Genomic DNA, 20,680 nt, shown 5'->3' with positions numbered 1-20,680 from the left:
TAGCAATTAAAGTTTACCATTCACAAATTTTCCTATATTTAGGGTTTTCTCAAGTTATTTTAACGCAGATTCCCATAGAAACACTGTTATTTCGGACACGCTTGCCAAGTACCCGTCAAGATGGCTTCCAAAACCGTGATAAGGCCTATATAAAAATTCGACTTGGAAACTGGTCCATCGACCAGTTTCCAAGTCGAATTAATCAAAGCAAAAAAAGTCCATCTGCCTCGATAAAGCCTAAGGCTATTACAAGTGCCATTCGTTAGTTTTTGTGTCAGTAATGATTAGCATTCTTTGTTTGTGTATAATTTGTTTTTTATCTGTCACCCAGCAGAAAACAGCGGAGTGGGAATTAGATCCAAGACAGATAACGAAGAAAGGCTCTCGCAGTTTTTACTTCAGGAGGGAAGCTTTCGCTACAGACACAACTCCTGGGGGCGCTTCAAGAGGTTAACCAACTCTTAACAATACCGCTTGTTTACTTTCTGTCAAAGCACTTTTCTTGACAACAGAGGCTTGCAAATTATGCAGCATAAATTACCAACTTCATAAGTGAGTGACCACGGCGTCATTCATGTGTCTTGTGGCCATGTCCGTGCCTGATTATGGATGTTGGTTAGGATTTTGGCAATTTCTTGACGGTCGGTGATAAAATAAATACGCTGCAAGAACAAACGTGCAAGGACCTTTAAAATGGCGCAACCCGTGGCTTCAGAGCGCAAAGAACAGCTGAAGGAATTTCAACGAAATGCTCATCGTTTACTGTCGGAGGACGATCGCAATTATTTACACTACACTTTAAAGGAATACCAAACTTACAAATCGGTGGAAAACCTTGTGGCTGCTCTGAAATCGTGCTTGGACAACCCCAGAAAGCTGGATCTCCTTGCCGACATTCGTAATCTCATTCCATCGGCGCATTTAAACAAGTTCGATAGTTTAGCACCGTACAGCGAAATGGCACATCCTTTCAAACCACCAAACCAAAGTACAAAACGCAAGACTCAAAGTTTACCTCAGAGCTTTGATAATACCGAGCTTCGAAGTTTGGCCAGAGGGTCTTCGCCGACTCCTTTAAAATGTATAACTTTAACGAGAACTTCATCGGAAGAGGGTCTCGGATTCAAAATTAAAAGCGGTCGGGAAAGCGATAGGCCGCTTTTAGTTTGTGAAGTGGATGAAGGTTCGTCTGCCGCCGAGCAAGGTCTTCTTCCAGGCGATCAATTAATTGAGGTGAATGGAGTAGATTTTGAGAAAATCACTAAAAGCTCAGCCGAAAAGTTATTGGGAAGTATGAATAAGTTGAAGGTGGTTGTCAAGTCCGCGGCGTCCCTGTCGGAGGTTGATTTAGCGAAGTCTTGGTAAGTCGATTACTTTACAAAGAAAAAAATTCAATGAGTTTCGTGGCTGTCGGACTGTAAACGTTACAGCAACAATTTAAGTTGTATTTTAATCTAACCTCAAAGGTTAGAGTTTGAAACGGATGTTTTAGAATTGTTTTATGAAGAAACAAATTCTCCAGCAAAGCGTGCCCAGGTGTTTATTTGGCTCGTGACTTCGCTTGAAACTAATTAAAACTTAAAAAATTCACGCGATATATATTATAATTGCGAATCGTTTTATTTTCTAAATCATAAATGAATTCTTTCTTTTACTCTTTTTCGCAAGTTGGCTCAGCGGGCCCGGTTTTCAGTGTTTTCTTGGTAATATTTGTGTACTCATATCACTTAAAAATATGGGACGTTGTTTGTGGAAAACGTTTAGGTTGTCAAACATTACTTCGATCTTGTATTGAGTTCACTGAATTAAGTGGATACTAACGCTCGTGTCCCACAGTATGACTGCTTTCCGTTGCACTTGGGAAGTCTCAAATGTAGCTATTTTATTAATGCACGTTGTATGGTTTAATTTCGTGTTTTCGTGAGTTGAATATAATTAACGAGGTGCTGGAAGCATTGATAGTGTGATGCAGAAACTATCGTATTCTAAAACGACTGAGTCCTGAACTTTTATGAAAGCACTGTGGATGATGAAAATTTTTTAGTGTTAGTGGAGGAAAATCTCTTATTTTATCGCCTACTCGTGTTCTTGGTTTTGGATGAGGGTTTTTTTAATTTGGCGTGCTTGACCTTTTGAGTTTTCATGCATACAAAATAGTCGCGTTCATTTTACACATGTTGACACGGAGACTCACTTTGATTCTTCCGCCATGATCGGTCATGGATGGCCCTGTTCAAAACACATGCTGAAAACTTCATCTTTTTAGTTAATCGTTGTCAGTGCCATCATTAATAATCATGTAGATTTTACAAGCTAAGGGTGCTTTCCTTTTGTCAGAACTGGCCGGCTAGACCCGTGAGTTTGCAAAGAAAATGCAACAATTTTGCATTCTTCTGGAGGAGTTTGAATTTGAAGGCATTGCGTAATTAAATCTTTCCAAAAGACTGGTCTGTCCAATCAGTTCTGTCAAAAATTGGCAACCGTCTTAAGGTAGTGAGTTTGCAAGCAATATATTATTCTCACGGCTGTGTCTTCATTCAAAACTTTTACAGGGGGCAGAGAAATGGGAAAATTGTTCATAACGGAATTGTGGAAAATGATAGTCTACAGGTACAGTCGATATAAATAATAAACAATGATAATTATTATTTTTATTTGAGGATTAGTTAATGTGATATAATAAAAACCAAGGTCAATGGAAATGGACCAGCCAAGGTCAAACCCCATTGACCACGGCTGATTCCAGTTTGGGAGACCTTGATTATTTAAGATATTTCAAAAATGCAAACTTAGTAATTTTATTAGACACTATCTATTTTAGAGGTGTCAAGTGAAAAAAGGCTGTCAAATAAATGAAGTATATTTATAAACAAAGTCTTATTAAGTGTACATAGGGGTGACCCCAAAACACTGACCCCCTGTCCATGGCCTACCACAACAGACTACCCGAAGGGACTACCCCAAAAATACTATTTCAAGTGAGTACTGTTGGTCGTAAGCAGCGTCACAAGTAGTGCTAAGCCTAAACATCCATTTTAAACAACGTTTGTCAACAGTTAATTTAAGTCTTAAAGCACCCATTTGAAAAAGGTTAGCTTTCAATAATTATTGCACCAGTTTCACTTCAGTTACATGAAGTAATCGGCCATCACAACAAAAAAAAGTGAAAGTGAACCTTTTAAAATTGGGTGCTTAGACTTAAATACTGTTGACCAACGCTGTTTAAAGTGGATGTTTAGGCTTAACACTAATTGTGACGCTGTTTTTGACCAATAGTATTCACTTGAAATAGTAGTCCATGGACCGGGGGGTCGGTGTTTTCAGGTATAAGGAACTTTGTTCTGGCACTGGAGCACTAATTGGGGACACTGTAAACTGAAATTAAGAGTTAATGCAAATCAAGTCAAACGTTGGTTTTTGAGGAGAGGGGAAACAGGAGTGCCCGGAGAAAACCTCTCGGTGCAGAGTAAGATAACCAACAAACTCAACCCACATATGATGCTGAGTCTGGGAATTCAACCTGGGCCACATTGGTGGGAGGCAAGTGCTCTCACCACTGTGCCATCCCTGCACCCCAAAGTATTTACAAGGAAAATGAAACAATACTTATTCAAAACTTTGGCATACTACAATGTACATTTTATCAGGATGTCACTGGAGTTTTGTATTTCACGCCAGCCGAAACTTACATGTAAGTGAGGAAGTAATACCCTTGTCTATGGAAATTCTGTACTTTTTGTAGATAGGTTTGTCCAATCACTTTTCTTTGAAATTTCTTGTACAATTTAGAGACTTGTCCTTTACACTACTGACAAACCTATATTTTGTTTCAACTTTGAGTCCCTTGACCAATGATGAAGAGTGTACTTACCTTACAGAATCAAGAATCTGTAGGTTGCTTGTTTCGCAGAATGTATATAAAATAACATCTGATGTCATGCTGGGTTGAATGGTGGTAGCAGCGTACACAAAAATTATCCATGGTAATGTCAGTGTGACCAAAACCTACAAGTTATCACCTTATGTATCATTGAAGTTGGCCTAAAGACTCCCTTCCCCCGTCATTGTTAAGGAGCTCATTTGCCAAACCTCTGGTGTCTTATTTTCACAGGCAAGCAGTGGCAGCGGAGGAAGTCTTACTCTTCAGCATTCTTCTCATTTACTGAACAGTGCTGATTCCAGAAAAGTCAATCTTGGACTGGAGTCAACACCAAATGGCTTCATTGGGTTTAACCTTCGAGGTGGAAGCGAGTATGGGCTAGGTTTATACGTTTCTGGGTAAGTAACAGAGTTCAACTGAAATTCACTTAAAGAGGCTGAATGAAAAATTTCTTATGAATAGACCATTTTGTTTAACTTAATAACTTAATAATATACATGCAAGAAGTTCAGCATGTTGATTAGCTGAGAGCAGTGTCGTCAATTACTAATCCCAAACAGAGTGCACAAGAGTGAAATTTTTGCAGATAGTTGAAATTAGTGTGATAGAGGTGAAATTTTTGCATGCATATCATTAACAAGTAATCACATGATTTTACTTGGGCAATTTGAAATTATTAAGCACTTGTAAGTTTTTTCGAAGACTACGAATTGCACTCGCCCCACAGGCTCATGAAATTTTTTTAGTCTTTGAAAGAATTTACTCGTGCAGTCATGCTTATTTAATCCAAATTGCACTTGAAATCATGTGATTATATACTAATAATTACCTATTAGAGGATTATTTTTAACAGGGCCTGAACAATTGATGGAAATCTATGATCAGAAAATCAATTGATCAATCGACGACAATCAATTACGGTTAATTAATTTTGATCGATTGGCATCAACCAATCGATAATCACACAAAAGTAGCCGCGGACTTTATTGAGTGTCATCGATTGGCATTCCTATTGGTAATCGATGTTATTTAATTGATCGATTCTCATCGATAATTAACTAAAACCTGTGCAATCGTTTATCCATTGATTATCAATTAATATCAGTTGATTCATTGATATCAATTGCCATCGATTGTTATTGATTGTCATTGATCATTGATTCCGTCGATTGTTCAGGCCCTGTTGTAATGATGAAAAACCAAGAAATCCATCTGAGCATTAGCTGGAGACAGTGGACCCACTCAGGGAAAGAAGACAATCCCTGATCCAGGTGGAAATTAAACCCATGAATATAGACTACCGTAGGTTCTTGGCAAAAGGCAAAATTGAAAAATCAGATCCCACGCAGCCCAATTCCAACATATGACCTCCGTAACACTGGTCACATGCTCTATCCATTGAGCTACTTTTATTCTTGGGGAGATTAAGGTAAACGTTGACTTTCTCTCTGGTTTGTACAATGTTGAGCCATATGCAAGATGTTTCAAAATCCAATCCAGATTGCACATACACTATATTAGACAAATATCTAAACTACAATGTACCCAGTGATTTACAAAGGTGTTTTAAAATTAATACACTGTATTATATGACGTTTCCTGTGAATCCTTAATGTTTTGCAACTTTACTGACAATGTTGCAGAGAAGATGGATAATTTTATTATAGTGATTTTGACTTTCTCTAGTGTTGATCCTGGTTCACTGGCGGAAAAAGCAGGCTTTAAAGTTGGTGACCAAATTATTGAAGTCAATGGAAAGAATTTTGAAAATCTGACGCATAATGAAGCTGTTGAGTTCATCAAATCCCAAAAATATATCATGGCAACTTTGAAGGTAATTTATAAGTCCATAAGTGCTGTTTAACAGCTAATTGATAACTACTTATTATAGGAGATTGAGGTTTTGACGGGCTTTTCGTGTCCACCGTGCAATAGCCTTGCCTTAAAGCCTGAACATTTGAGGCAATTTTGAATTGGTTGCCAGTCAATGCCAATGAAAACTGTACTGGGACCTATCTTATTTCTCATTATGATTATATTGACCCATCCAGAACCACTCTGGAGATGGATCTGTGAAAGTATGTAGATGAGATTTCCATCTCAGAGTGTCTCACTAAGAATGGAAATGCATCCTTTAACAGCACATTAGACACTATTTTAAAGCAAGGATTTGGTCATGAAACATTTACAGTATATACTACTATATATACTACTATATATCTATAAGATAAATGTCATCATACCTCTAATTACAATTTCTTTAGTTGTCAAAAAATCCTGATTTTGAATGTTACTTTCTTTTTTCTCCAGGCTGTTGGAAAACTTCCAGAAGCCAAACATTATCAATCCCAAATAAGCTGGGTTTATCCTGATGGAACTGTTGTCATAGGTTTGTTTGATCTTATTGTTGAGGGTTTAAACATGAAGATCTTTTTTCAAACAAAATATATTTTTAGTACCCTAATAATAATTTTTTGGACTCTTTTATCATTACAGAGGGTAAGGAGGCACACAGCAGATCTCTCTCAGCACCAGTCTCGCCTATGAACTCTCTAGAACTCAGTCACTCCGGTACCCAATTCCCTGATTTTGAAAATGAGACTCCCACACGAGATTCTCCAAGTCCCAGACGAATGTTATGCGACACAGGGGTCCAGACCCCAGAGCCTTCACCTGAGCCACCACCAGAAGTGAAAGATGAAGTTGTGCTTGTGCAAGTCAGTCAAGAAGCAGAGCTTGAGAGAACACAAAGTGCGAAAAGTCTAGCTACGTCTTCCACTAGCAGTGGAGGCGAATTTGAAAAGCAGAACTCTCTTCGATCAGCATATTCTTTTGAGAGTGTAAATAGCAGAGAAGATGGGATTAAGAAAATGTCTGTCATAAGCATGAGCAAAGAAGAAGCTCTTTTGAGTGGCAGTGATGGAGAGCTCAATGAACAAAATAAAATAAGAAAATCCAAGTCCTTCCTGCAGAAACAAGGTGATAAAATCAAGTCCAAGTTGAGCTTTAGAAAAAAGAGTAAACCCAAGATGGAAGAAAGAGGTGAGTGATCATCAGGTGCTCCAAGACATTGTCAAGGTTTAGGTTGATAGAGCGGTTTTCAATTGAGTATCGTAAAGCAAATACCAAAGTAATAACTTCGACCAATCACAGCAGGTGTATTACCAATCCAAATTTGTAGCAATTCCATGTAACTTGTTCAAAGCGTGGGAAAAATCGTGTTTGCAAGGCACGATTGGGTTTGGTTTTCCTTTTCATAGGTTGATAAACTGGTGCAAGATTCTTAAAACAATCACTAAGTGTAGCAATTGCAATCGCGTAATTACTTTTAATAGTCATTTGAAAACTGCTCTAACCCCATGTACATGTAATAGGAAAAGTTGTTTCATCCTTGGTGTCAGCTTAAGAACCCATGAAATCACAAGAGAAGAAATGAAAGAGCTGAAACAATAACTTGAAGAAAGCAGAAAAGAGGTTATTGAGTGCAATGCAGAAGTTGTTATGGAAACAAAGTGATAGAGTAATTTTGTTGGGTATATAATGAATTAAAAAAATTGTGTGAACTTGCTCGTGCATCTCGTGATTTATGGTCACTCATCGTGTTTTGAAAGTTTCCAAATTGCACTTGCCTACGGCCCGTGCAATTTTGAGAACTTTCAAACATCTCTGATGCCCATAAATCGTGAAATTCACTTGCGTTCATACAACTTAATTCCTATATACGTATCACACTTGTCAATGAAGGCACTGAGATATTATGGTTTATGTTTTGACCCAGGGTATACCTAACTGACAGTTTTAGATCAGACATAATTATAGTAATTGAATAGCTGTGTATGGATGTCCAGGTACCTGTGTGACAAGGTGTTTATGTTGTGCAGCATAGTGGCAGGTTTGTGTATATGCCTTTTGTGTCTTTATCATCATTGTCATCATCGCCATCAGATGATTATGGGTTTTTTTCTGCTGTCTAAACATAGCATTTCTGTCATACGTTTTTTATCTTTTGTGTTTGATCAATAAATTGTTTAACACTTTCATTGCCATGGTGATTTTAAACTAGCCTTCGGAGCATTCTACAATAAAGACAAGGTCTCAGTCAAGCACTGTGATTAGTTTGGAGACAAAATACTTCATTAAATTAAGTACTCTTGTTAAAACTATTGTTTTAGCTTTGCTGAAAATGTGATGCTTCTGCCAATTGTTAATGCACACTTTTTAGCAACAATATAAACCAAAGAATTAAATTATATTCAATTAAACCGTAAAATATAGACTTAAATAATTGAATGATTAAAAGAAGTTCTAACTTATGAAATACCGTCCATGCAATGTGTTGTGTCTACAAAAATGAAGAATAGAGGCGTCTCTTTAATTATTGACTAATCTGATGTCCCAGCTTAAATAACTTGCAGTATTAACAGTAGTAATAGTACTATGTAAACCCTAAGGTTCAGATGCATTCCTGCCATGGAATTATTGCCAATAATAATAGTATTGTACATTTACAAACTTCTGACTTAGTTGTACTAGTATAAAACAAAACAAGTCATCACCAAAAAGCTTTTAAAAAGTATTGAAAATTAACGAATGATAAGCAGTAAATGGTCTTTGTTGAAAGAAATCTAATTTAAATTAACTGTACAGTACTTAACGACTCATCTTTTAATTAATTCACATTCTTTCGTGTGTCGACACCCCTTCGGTCCAACACCAAGGGGCCAATTTCTAAATGGTTTCTGATGCAAAGGTGAATAATACACATGTGAGGAAGCGAATTGTTTGCAATTTTCTGATTCTATCAGCGAACAGTTAGCGCAAGTTTGCTTTTGATGTTAGATTTGATGTTTGCGATATTTTACACATGCAGAAAAAATAACATTACTATTAACATTAATCTTCCCATTTTATAAACTTCTTCTAAAGCTGTCTAAGGTTTTAAAAATTGATTAAAACCCTTTTTGTAAACTTCTTCTAAAGCTGTCTAAGGTTTTAAAAATTGATTAAAAACCCCTTTTGTACTATTCTCATTTTGTTGTGCGACTGTTTTGTTGTACTTGTATGTTTGTTTGTCTGTTCATGTGGCATATCTTCAGTCTATCGCGAGAGGCAACTTCCTGTTCATGTGAGGCCTATTTTTGAGAAGGGATTTGGTTCTCAATTAATGCTACCACTAGGTGGTTCCACGAGACAACAGATGCTACTGTACATTGAGGACAAAGCCAAGAAGATTCTTGTTGTAGATGAATACAATGCTGTTATCAGGCATATTAAACAGGTATGCCACTTTGGGGTATGCGTAATGTATGAGTCAACTGTTCGCGAGCCTTTGGAAAATTAATTTTAGGAGAATGTTACGTTTCAGTATAATTCTACCTAAACGAAGCTTGAGTGAAGCGAAGGGTTAGTTTTAGCAATAAGTAGCTATTTCTTACGTATTGCTGGCCAGTATATTTTCTGCACTTGGCAGAGTGGAACTGTTTCAGTACTGTTTGAAAGGAACTCAACGGTTTTTTTTCTTTTTATGAGTGTCAAAATATGGAAAACGTATGGAAACCCATGCTCAGAAGCGAAGGGAACATTAAGCACTTAATGACTGGCCCCAAGGGAAACAGTGAATTTTGTTTCCCCAAGACCCTCAATGTTCCCCGAGGGGAACATTGAGGGTCCATAAACTTGCAAAAAAAATGGAACTCGGCCAATATTTTTCCAGTACGGATCTCACGCTAGTTCAATAACATCTATTTTTGCAATAATTTCTTGATAACTCCAAGTCGTTCGAAATGGAAATTGTGTGTCAACATTGCAGGAATAAAATTGGCATGAACGATGTGGTTGTTTAGGGAAAAAAAACGTCAGGCTCTCCCGTCCTCTACACAACCTCAAATTTTGTCAATTCACGTCCTTGTCCGGACGAGGACGCCAAAGAAATGTGCCAGAATGCAAAAAGCACGTAAGCCGCGGTAAGCAGGAGAACACGCGGACTTTAATATGCTAGCGGTCTTGCAAAACCTAAAATGCTATGCCGTTTCATTGTCATTCATAACAATAATCTTATTTAGAATTTCCTTTACTTGTTACAGAAATTGTTGACTTTTCCTTGAACTAGACCAAAAAGAGTTTTCCCTTTCTTTTTTCAAACTAGTGCCCCAACTTTTCAATGCAAGCAAATACATGTACGTTGCATTAGATTGAGAAAGTTACCTTGTTAAATTGATGAATTTTTTTCTTGTGAGCTCAGTTTTTACAATCATTGTTTTTGATATTGCAGTATCAAGAAGATTCAGATGTGGAGTCACTTGTGAATAAACTCCTTGCAATCTTGGATAAACCAGAAAAAGCTCTTTTGTTAAGAGATGTAAGGTATGAAATTAAAGGACGCCGATTTGGAAATCCCTATCACTGATTTTCTCTTTTTGAAGTGGGAGACTGAGTGTGTGTGTGTGCCGTTCAAATTCACGCTCCCTCAACCGCCGACGACACCAAGCTATATCGAAATGTCTCGCCTCTAGAACACTGTGACCTCATACAAGACACTCTCTCAAATATGCATGACTGGTCGCAGCGCAATAATATTAGATTTAATACGTCCTAATGTAAAGCACTAACTGTGACTAGGAAAAAGACCCCGATTAGTTTCGACTACAACTATAAGAATTAATAACTAGTACGCTCTCTTGGGACTCACACATCCACACTATCACTGCGAAAGCAAACAAGCTTCTTGGGGACATGTCCCCTGCTTATTGACGTCTCTGTTAGGGGATCCCTCTATTTGTCTTTGGTCAAGTCACAGCTGTGTTACGCCACCCAAGCCTGGTCGCCCGCTTACGTTATTCTGAATGCTAAGTGAACAGGCGCAGAGACGTGCAAACAGGTGGATTTTACGCATGCGCAGAGGCGAGACGTCGTAGAAGGAGCGGCTGACCTTGCTAGACTTACTTCCACTCTATCTAGATCGCGAATTCCAAAGAACTGGTCTTTTTATAAATGCCTTAACTGTAGTACTGATTTAGATGTCCTAAACTACGTATCTTTTGTTTCCCACGGTCGTACAAGACAAAGTAACTCCTTTAATCTACGCACTTTTCAGACCTCGTACTTACAGCCGATTTCAGTGCAATGTATAGACCCGGGTTTTTGAAACATGATTCGCCCGTGCATGATTCGCCCGTCGTGATTCGACTGCGAGGCTACCACAGCTCAGCAAATTTCGTAAATGATGAGATATTAAGTGTAAACATAAGACTATTTTCGACGAAATTTAAGGTAAAAACCTCGGTAGCATTTATTTAAGATACATGTAAGTCACGATTTTCAGCTTTTATCGGCAAAAGCAGCGCAGATCGACGCGGTTTAACTAGACTGGCGCATCACGTCTTTTATTCAGCAGGTAAACCTCAATTACATGGTATTTTCACTGAATTCATCACAGGAGGTAAAAATGAATACCAACACGCGTGAGAGGGCAGAAATTGTCCCTTGCAATAATTTATTTTCAAGCCATCATCAATCGCTGATGAGTGAAATATTACATTTCTTGATAGGAAGGCGTTACACATTTTCGACTCGTGTTGAAACTTGAAGAGAAAATTAATTGAACACATTCGGGTACGGGGTAAAATACCTAATTGTGCATACGCTTTGCGGACATTGTAGTGTCATTTGTTGTCGTACTTTGGTGTCATTTGTTGTCGTATTTTGCCGAGATGTAGCTTAAGTTGAAGCACAACTTGAAAATGCGAATGACAAAATGAAACTGACATGTTACTGTCGCGCCGCCGAAGTGATACAAATTGAGTCAACTCTGGCAATAACTAATAGTCATGAGGCTCAAAACTCAAAAAGGATACATACATATTGAAGGAAAATATAATTTGCCGTCGAACAAATCCTTGCAGAACGTATTTCTCTGGTCAAATGTTGCTACTTTAAATGCAGTAACCCTTTTTGTGCTAATCGAAGCCGGCTAACTTTGTCATTTCCGTACTTTTCGCTTTTCTTCTGGCGTAAAAGGTATTCCAAAATTCCAGCAAAGCTGCTAATACACCATCGTCACCTATCTGTCAGCGAGCTTTTGATCACAAAATATATTTTGTCGGCTATGATTACATCTGCAACCGCAAGAAATACTACTGATTGTGCCGCCGGGCCTCAAATTGCCCCCTTTCCAAACGCTCAAGGTTGTTCTTCTGGTAGAAAACAATCCGTATGGCCACTTTTTGCTTTGCCATCCTTTATTTTACATAATGCAGGCTCTGCCTCCCGCTTGTTATCGAAGAGTTTTACTGCCGTTTCCACGCTTCTTGTTAGAGTCACGTGATTATGGTCGAATCACGACGGGCGAATCATGCACGGGCGAATCATGTTTCAAAAACCCGGGTCTATACACTGCACTGAAATCGGCTGTAAACAGAATAGTTAAATTATGGAACTATGTTTGTAAGCTATCACCCCCAACCAGTTTTTCCTCGCCTACTGCCTTTCAACTTTTTGTCCGTAAATTAATGTGCTCTCTCCTGTGAAGGGTATATGAAATCAATTACCCCTGCACGTGGAGGCTGGTCCTTACGTGCCCATGCCACTCTTATTTATTTGTTTTTTTGTAGCTAATGCTGGAGTATTCATTTTATTGTAACATAGGTTAGTCCCGTTGCACCTGTCCCTTTTGGGTTTTGCTTTGCTTTTTTGTCCTTTTCGTCGTTTCGTGTGTAGTATGATTGTGATTTTATCGATTATATATTATAAGAGGAGTACACAATAAAGCTAATTCAAAAAATAAATAAATTAAAAAAACCCAAGTATCCTGTCCGGTTAACAAAAGTAAATTTCCTCGGATTTTTCTCGACACGGTCCTCATCATTATTTTGTGCTGAATTATATATTTTATTCCTGGTGAAGTTTTTTCAAGACAAACGATTTCGATTACTTGGTGGCGCAGTGCAAACGATTTCTCAAATCTTTCTGACAGAAGCAAAGTGAAGTTATAAGGGAGCTTATTAAAGGGTGCGTTCGATTGACCCTATTCTGGAACAAGAATACGTGGAGTGATGATTTAAAACGGTATGTTTGGCGTTTTGAAGCAACAAGGATAATACTGAAAGATATGTTTAAAATAGCATTTTAGGAGGTGTTCGACAACTAACCGTAACTCTAACCCTAACAATTTTAATGTGAATCTCCGTAAAAGCGAAGGATTTCTAACTTCAATTCCATGTATTCCCATAGGACGTTTTCAACCAATCTCTAGAGACACCAATATCAATAGAGAAATGTACGACTTCTGGTGGACGAACAAAAGAAGCTAATGGGAGAACTTTTGTTTTCGTCCACCTAGGCGGCGATGACATCACGTGAAAACCTCCTATTCCGGAATATGGTCAATCGAACGCAACCTAAGCAAGGGTGACGACTGCGGCTACAGAACATTATCTAAGAATGTTATGTCCCGTTGTTGCAGTAATTTCGCGATCATTCCAAGACGTTCGGCATGGAAAGCGTGTATCAACATTCCAGAAACAAAATTGGTATTGACGGTTTGGATGGTTGGAGAGAAAATTCAAAATTCCTCGTCGGGTGCTGACGTCCTCAACATAACCTCAAATGTGGTCATTTAATTCACGTCACTGCCAGGACGAGTACGGCGAAGAAATGTATCAAAATGTAAAAAGCACGAGCGGGGCGTGCAGGTGCCTAGGCTTTAGAACTGAAATAAAGGAATACGCACGGGGTTGGATTGGAGTGACTGACTAGGGTTGTTCATTAAAAGTTCACATCAGAATTACTTGAAACGGTTCTTAAGGAAAACTTAGATCTATAGTTTGGTCTTTAGATGATGTATATTAAGCTGTAAGACCGGGTGCATGTTATCATTTAGGTGTATGGTCGTATTTTTTTCGCCACAGGACGTTGATTTTACCGTACGATCTTGGAAGATTTGATGCCATGGTATCTGCTCATGAAAAAGAAGCCTTAGAATACCTGAGCGGATGTGTACCCGGTATGTATCAACAATTAACCTCCGATCTTATTTTCAGCAGGGTGACAGCGTGGCAACGTGACCGTGTGGTTCAAGACCCGTGGTTCAACTTCTTTGCTGCGTTTGTAAATAGCCAACTGGTTTCCCTCCGGTCAGTTAGGATTGCTAAAATTGATCTTATCTTTTGCATTCTCATTGGCCCTGAAAAAACCCCACGAGGAGTAGTCAGTCAAGTGGTTATTCTTATTGTTCTCTCGCGAGGTGTGAGACTGACGGGCCCCATCTCAGCGGTGGATTACACCAACAAAGTGGAGCTGAATTAACAGGCTAATAACATGGGTGACAAATTACACCTTAATTTTGGCGCGAAATTTCAGCGTTAATTTATAATTTCACATGTGAAATTGCATTGTTGCCATGGCAACTTTTCATATAGTGCTAAAATGGCGTCTAGGTTTGAAAGTTAAGGAGTAATTTGTCACCATGTTATTAATAACTAATGAAATGGTATACCCGTGAAATTAGGGAATAATTTCACTTGCGTTTTGTTCAAAATTTGGACAAAACGCGCGTGAAATTATTCCCTAATTTCACGCGTCACCATTTGATTACCCATGCTAATTTTCGTCAGCAGTGATACGAAACCATGGAATTATTTCGATGTCTATTAGAGACAATTGAAGTGCGAGGATCACTTTTTTCTTTCGTCAAATACCAGGAAATATTGATTGTATAAATGATATGAAATGATTAAATGATTATTTTATGTTATCAATTTGCTTGAATTACTTAAAACTTTGATAGATTTGGGCGTTACAAATCCATTTCGCTAGTTTTACTGTCTTGGGTAACAACGCGTTATGGCTTGTCAGCGATCGTAGTGAACGACTGTATACTTCAAATATTCACTCATTTCATTTCATTCATCAAGTCCTTCACGGGAACAGATTAGTCCATCAAATTGACCTGCTCCCATCTGTGTGGCTTGATTGCTCAGTTGGTAGAACATTGCACCGGTATCGCAGGGGTCGTGGCTTCGAACCCGTTGGAGGCACCTGAATCTTCAAGTGTCTTAAAAAAAGCGACAATTTCTTAAATTGTCCAGAAAAGTGCAAGGTTCACTTGCCTCAGTCGTCTATATATATTTCATTTCAATGATTTCATGTGTCATGCACACGTACAAATTCACAGAAAATCCGCTATCGGTGTTAAAATCTCCAATCTCCTTTTTGTAGGTTCACCCACCATAATCCCCACTGTGGACGAAAAACCAAAAAGACAGCTTGTGGCTGCCATTCAAGGTATGTTTTAACGGTTTACTCTTTATGGTAACCCAGCAAAATTGATGGCATTGTAAAGAGGAAAAATGTGAAAAGGAATTACATGCCGAATTATTTTTTGGTGGCTGTTTTATGAAAAATCTCCTTTCACCACAGGTACCTCAAGGTTCAAGATAAGATATGACCTGTGTTGATGTTTACAAATCCTTTGAAGGAAATCACATCAAATCAAGAGAAAATGAGGGGACAGAGAGGGAGGCTCAAGGCGTTGGGCGGGATATGTTATGTCCACGAAAGTTATTTTTAGACGAGTGGAAGTCTTTGTTCTAGGGGAAGTCTGTCTTCTGAGACGTCCGCATGCCGTCTTGCTTCGCTCTCAGGTTCTTAGTGAAAAGAGAAAATGATGGCGCACGTGGAAGGCTGATGAATATGTATTTTCTTTCAAACATCGGACCGAGGTTGGCCTGCATGCGGACGTCTCGGAAGACTTCCGCTCGTCTAAAAATAACTTTCGTGGACATGACATATCCCAAGGGCTGGACCGGGAGCCTCCTTCTCTGTCCCCTCATTTTCTCTTGCATCAAATCATAGACCCTCAGCTGGTAAATAACTCATTTACATTTCTCCTCTCTCTCTCTCTTCCTCTCTGAAATCACTTTTTAAATTGTTGACTTGCACCGCTCATGATAGCGAATGCAGTATTAAAGCGACTAACAAACTGAACGTTTCAAAGAGGAATATTTTTATTTGAATTTTATTTCCAAACCTCTTGTCTAATAAAGTAGACAAGTAGACTGTATGTAAACGGATTCGGTGTCAAAAAAAAAATTGGAAATTTAAGGTCATCACGTAAGCTCACGCAACTAAAGCCTGGTTTTCACTAGCGACGCAAGCACAAACATAAGTAGCTTATGCCAGTGAAAACGAACGTCGACGTAAGCATTAAATAACAACCTCTGCATCCGCCATATTGTTCAAATGCTCAGACGCGGAGAATCTTGAACGAGTGCTTTAATAGGCCAGTTTCGTATTCTAACGGTTGGACTGGATCTAGCATGAAATGGAGGCTAATGCGGGCAAATTAATTTGCATTTGAAAAGATTTGCCCGCATTAGCCTCCATTTCATGCTAGATCCAGTCCAGCCGTGAGAATTCGAAAATGGTCTATTGGCCAGACGTAGCAAATTTCCTTGTGCTTATGCTGCGTTTCGTTTTCACACGACGCAAGCATAAGCGCAAACACAAGGAAAAGGAAAAATTTTGATCCTTATGCTTTGCTTATGCTTGTGTCAACCCCGTTTTCACGGTGAAATAAACGCTTTTATGCTTGGGCTTGTGCTTGCGTCGCAAGGAAAAACCAGGCTTAAGGCTAGGATTCCGTCCGCCGTGAGAGGGTCGAATGAGAAAATTCCACCCTCTCCCGAAACCAATCAGATTGCAGTATTTGTTGAATTCCACCCTCTCACGCACTGAGAAAAAAACTAAAACACGTTATTTTCACGTGAAGATATCATGTTTGGTGCGAAAGGTCACCTGTTATTTCCTTGGTGTTTATATAATAAATGTACTCATTACCCTTTTTGCTACGTGACACTGTAGTTTGAAAACTACTCGCGAGAAGGTTTTAAAAAAAAGGTTGTTAAAGTAACTCTGAGACATATTTGGTTTTCACGCCTTTGTTTGCAGATAGTAGAGGAAGTTTCCAGCTTCGAACGAAAGAAGAAGTGGAAAAAATCAAACAAGAAAGAGAAGAGATGGATAAGAAACGAGCTCAAACGGCTTGGTTGGGAGGCAGTATTTTGGATCGCAGCACAAGAAGTCCCGAAGCACACAATCTAAATACAATAATAACTTTGCCACCGAACTATCCTCAAGACATGACCCCTGTGAAAGATACGAGTGCGGCACCAAAGAATATTGCGCCCGCTTCATTTGCAGTTCCTGTCATCCAAGTAAATAATAATGAATCTAGATTGTCTAGACATGATGAAAATGACAATGAAAAATCCGCGAAAAGACATTCGCTTTTGGTGCCGGATCGACTGTCGATGGAGTATAAGGAGGATGAAGAAGACGATAGCAGCCGTCCTTTTCTGAAATCTCCTACAGGTGGATTTTCCAGGGAGTACTCGTCTGCTGTTACAATACTTCTTTCTAAGAAGAGAACAAGCTTAGGTAGGTTTTTGCATAGTTCATCTTATTTTTCATTCAGAGTATTCTTTGGCTTTTGATGGGCTGAGATTTCCCTGTCCGACAAAGTAACATCAAACCTTATTCGCTTTACATTCTGCTTTCCCAACGCAGATCATGTAACTTTTTAGATTCGATCTGGGTCACCTCGCAGCTCTTACAAGGTCTCACCTGATTGGAGACCACCCTAACCCTTAACAAAAGAACAAATAACAGAAACAATGGACCCTAGGCCTAAAACAAAAGGGTTAGGTTTTAGGCCTAGGGTCCATTGTTTCTGTTATTTGTTCTTTTGTTAAGGGTTAGGGTGGTCTCCAATCAGGTGAGACCTTGTAAGAGCTGCGAGGCTACCGTTCGATCTTTTGTCTTGTCCCTTGAGACAAGAGGGTTTTTGGAGCGTAAATATCCCTCATTTGGCAATTTTTTGTTCACCGACCGTCTGACCAGTGGAAACGGAGGGCACTGGGGATGAGAATAGGATGCGCTCGAAAGATCTTTTTGGAAAAGAGTGATAGCGTGGGTCGAGCTTCAGCGCGCGTGCGTTTATGGGATTATTTGGGGGACATCCTGCATATGTTTAAACGTTATACTGGATTTGTGCATGTCATATGTGCCCGTGCTTGCATCGCGAGTTAAAACCAGGCTAAAAGGAAAATACTGTCTTGAGTATTTTTATTAAACTTGGGAAAACAAAATGGACAAGCCAATTGCGGTCTAACTTAGGTAAATCTTCCTGTAAGAGGAAGTAAGCTTATTGAATGAACGGCGTCGGACCAGTCACGTAATTGTGGGAGTAGAACTTCTGAAATAGCTGAAAATGCAGTCCGGCAAATTTTGTCGTACGACTCGATCTCAAAATCATTTGTCGAGATCACATTGTTGCTGCTTCCCTCTTCTCCTCTAAACCTATTTGTGGATTTTTAGAAACTTGATAAAACAATATTTAATTCGCACGATATAAAGAATTTATCAAATTTGGTTAAAATCCTCTGTGATCTGATTAATTCTTCACATCATTGTTGATTATTTCACGATAATTATCACTGTTTTATTTTTGCGAATCCATTTCAGGGATAAGTATTTCCGGGGGAAAAGGCTCCAAAACCCAACCGGAAGTAAGGGTGGAAAAAATCTTCCCAGGAGGCGCGGCTTCTGACGACGGACGGCTCAAGGTAGGATGACGTGAAAGGACTGGGGCGAGTTTGATTTATGATTGTTGCGCAGATGTGGTGTTCGTAGTGGAAGAGTTAAGATCCTTCAAAGAGGTGATATCGAGCTCTCCTTGAAAGTGCGTTTTGTCGTTGAGATTTTTGTTTTCTGTATTTTTAGAGTGGTGACGAAATTCTATCTGTAGACGGCGAAAGCCTTCAAGATGTGACGCACGCAGAGGCTGTGGACATCATAAGAAGATCTTACAACAATAAATCAAAAGACGTGATGGAAATTGTGGTGATACCCAAACAATAACGTACTGAGGCTAGATCATTAAATACTCTTCCACTCACATATGAATACCGTCAATTGTTGTATGCCTCGTTCTTCAAAGGGTACCGACACAAGAATAATGTACCGGGTATTCTATAATCTCTCCAGTAGTGAAGTAAATTACCAATCCAAGTCACACAGGCCGGTTAGCATAGGATGATCGGGCGGAGTGCATTTAGTGATTTATTGGCACTCGTGATGTTTTGAAAGTTCTCAAAATTTGCGAAAAATTACAAGCGACCATAAATCAAGAATTCATGAGCATTCTTGAGTTATGCACTCAACAGAATTTTCCTGTGTTTCCATAGCAACGTCCGTGTTGCACTCTATAATCTATTTATTCATTCGTCATTGACCAATTAGAAACTTGATATTTTGTTGAATATATAAGAAGTATAGCGCGAGTACATTTCGTGATTTATGGGCTCGAGCGATGTTTTTAAAGTTTTCAAAAGTGTGCGAGTGCAATTTGAAAACTTTCAGAGCATCACGAGTGTCCATAATTTAAAAATACGAGCAAGTTCATACGATTTTATTATATACTCAACAAAATTACTCCATCGCTGTTTCCATAGAAACTTCCGTATTGCACTCTTTGACCATTTTTTGCATTCGTTATTGACCAATCAGAAACCTGATATTCTGTTGAGAATATAATAAGTATAGGTTATACCATAATGCAAACAAGGCACCTTTTAGATGCCGCAAGTAGAAACCCACTGGCGCTCATCGAACTTCACGGCTTTGACCCTTAACCCCTATACACTTTAAACGCATTTCATAAGATAACAACTTGCAGAATTCACAAATCACTGTAAAATCGATGTTGGAATCTTTGCTCTCTTTGACTCTCTTGAGTCTCGAGAGCCTTCGAATATACTTTTCCACCTGACTTGATTGCGGTCTTATTGGTGTATGTCTGCGCATGCTCGGTGACAAATAAAAGTTGTAGTTCCTTTTTTCTCGAGTTTTGTTTCTCTGAGCATGCGCAGTGAGAAATTTGTTCTTGGACTTTTCACTTGGCATACCAAGGAAGAGGTCCATTTGTTGCGCTTAAAAGGGGCTGTGTGGGAACTCGCAACCAAATCAAGCGCACGTAAAAATCACTTCTTAAAATTGAAGAAAGGCTTGAATAAAACAGAAAATAAATAAGGAAGCAGGGATGGGTACAATTGAAGAAGATTAAAATAGATTGTAATTGGGGCTTTTTGAAAGCAGTTTTTCAAAGTTTATCTCTGTTGTTTGTAACTTGAAATATGTATACTCGACAGACATTTCTTTGTCACGAATGTTTCATTTGTGCTGTGTAAAAAACGTTACGTTTGCACACATAGTAGGGACTAGGGACGAGTAAGTTGTAAAACAGCCCTTTTGAATTACCAACATGTTATCGAGACTGGAATTACAATCATATAATATCGCCTGGCTTTTGATACGTCATGATCACAATAACATGATATATGCATTTCTCAAAGTCCTTAAGCTTTTTGGAACAGGGCAAGCAAGGCAAAAAATAACACATCCTTTTGACTGGGTTTGAACCCCGAAAGTTCGACTTGTTGGAACAGCTATACCGACCGCTGAGGAACAAGATACGTAGAACTTTCAAAAATTATATGTTTCTTGCGTTTTGTGTAAAGCTTGGTGGCCTTGATGGCCGAACGTATTCGTTAGCCGTCTAAAACTGCATCTTAGCGAACGTTCGTATCCGGGCACCTAGGTTTTCTTTTAATTTAAAAGAAATATGTCTGGAATATATTCTTTTCTTGCTATCAGTGCTCTCAAAGTCATGAAAATCGTTTATTCAAAGCCAGGTGATACAAATTTTCATACTGCGAGAACGAGTTGTAATTATAGCCCGGATAA

At 38.8% G+C, this 20,680-nt stretch overlaps 1 protein-coding gene across 1 annotated transcript; it reads left to right on the top strand.

The window, feature by feature from the left end:
- The first annotated feature begins 552 nt into the window (after positions 1 to 552).
- Positions 553 to 18,931, top strand: LOC138050018 (PDZ domain-containing protein 7-like). Its single transcript, XM_068896512.1, has 13 exons — positions 553 to 1,361; positions 2,553 to 2,610; positions 4,112 to 4,278; positions 5,567 to 5,714; positions 6,191 to 6,269; positions 6,377 to 6,922; positions 9,058 to 9,158; positions 10,152 to 10,243; positions 13,786 to 13,880; positions 15,095 to 15,160; positions 16,826 to 17,314; positions 18,401 to 18,501; positions 18,659 to 18,931. Exons 1-13 carry the CDS (start codon positions 694 to 696, stop codon positions 18,794 to 18,796), a joined length of 2,748 nt encoding a protein of 915 aa, XP_068752613.1. The 5' UTR covers positions 553 to 693; the 3' UTR covers positions 18,797 to 18,931.
- Positions 18,932 to 20,680: the final 1,749 nt, after the last annotated feature.

Source organism: Montipora capricornis, chromosome 5, assembly GCF_036669925.1.
Source record: "Montipora capricornis isolate CH-2021 chromosome 5, ASM3666992v2, whole genome shotgun sequence".
NCBI lineage: Eukaryota > Metazoa > Cnidaria > Anthozoa > Scleractinia > Acroporidae > Montipora > Montipora capricornis.
Note: the sequence above shows the minus strand (reverse complement) of the source record. Positions and strands in the feature narration are given on the sequence as shown.

Bases quoted from the DNA above. Each gene is read 5' to 3' on its own strand.
- LOC138050018 (XM_068896512.1), top strand. From the start codon at position 694: ATGGCGCAACCCGTGGCTTCAGAGCGCAAAGAACAGCTGAAGGAATTT. The intron at 6,270-6,376 runs GTTTGTTTGATC...TTATCATTACAG, and splicing joins TGATGGAACTGTTGTCATAG to AGGGTAAGGAGGCACACAGC. The intron at 13,881-15,094 runs GTATGTATCAAC...TCCTTTTTGTAG, and splicing joins CCTGAGCGGATGTGTACCCG to GTTCACCCACCATAATCCCC.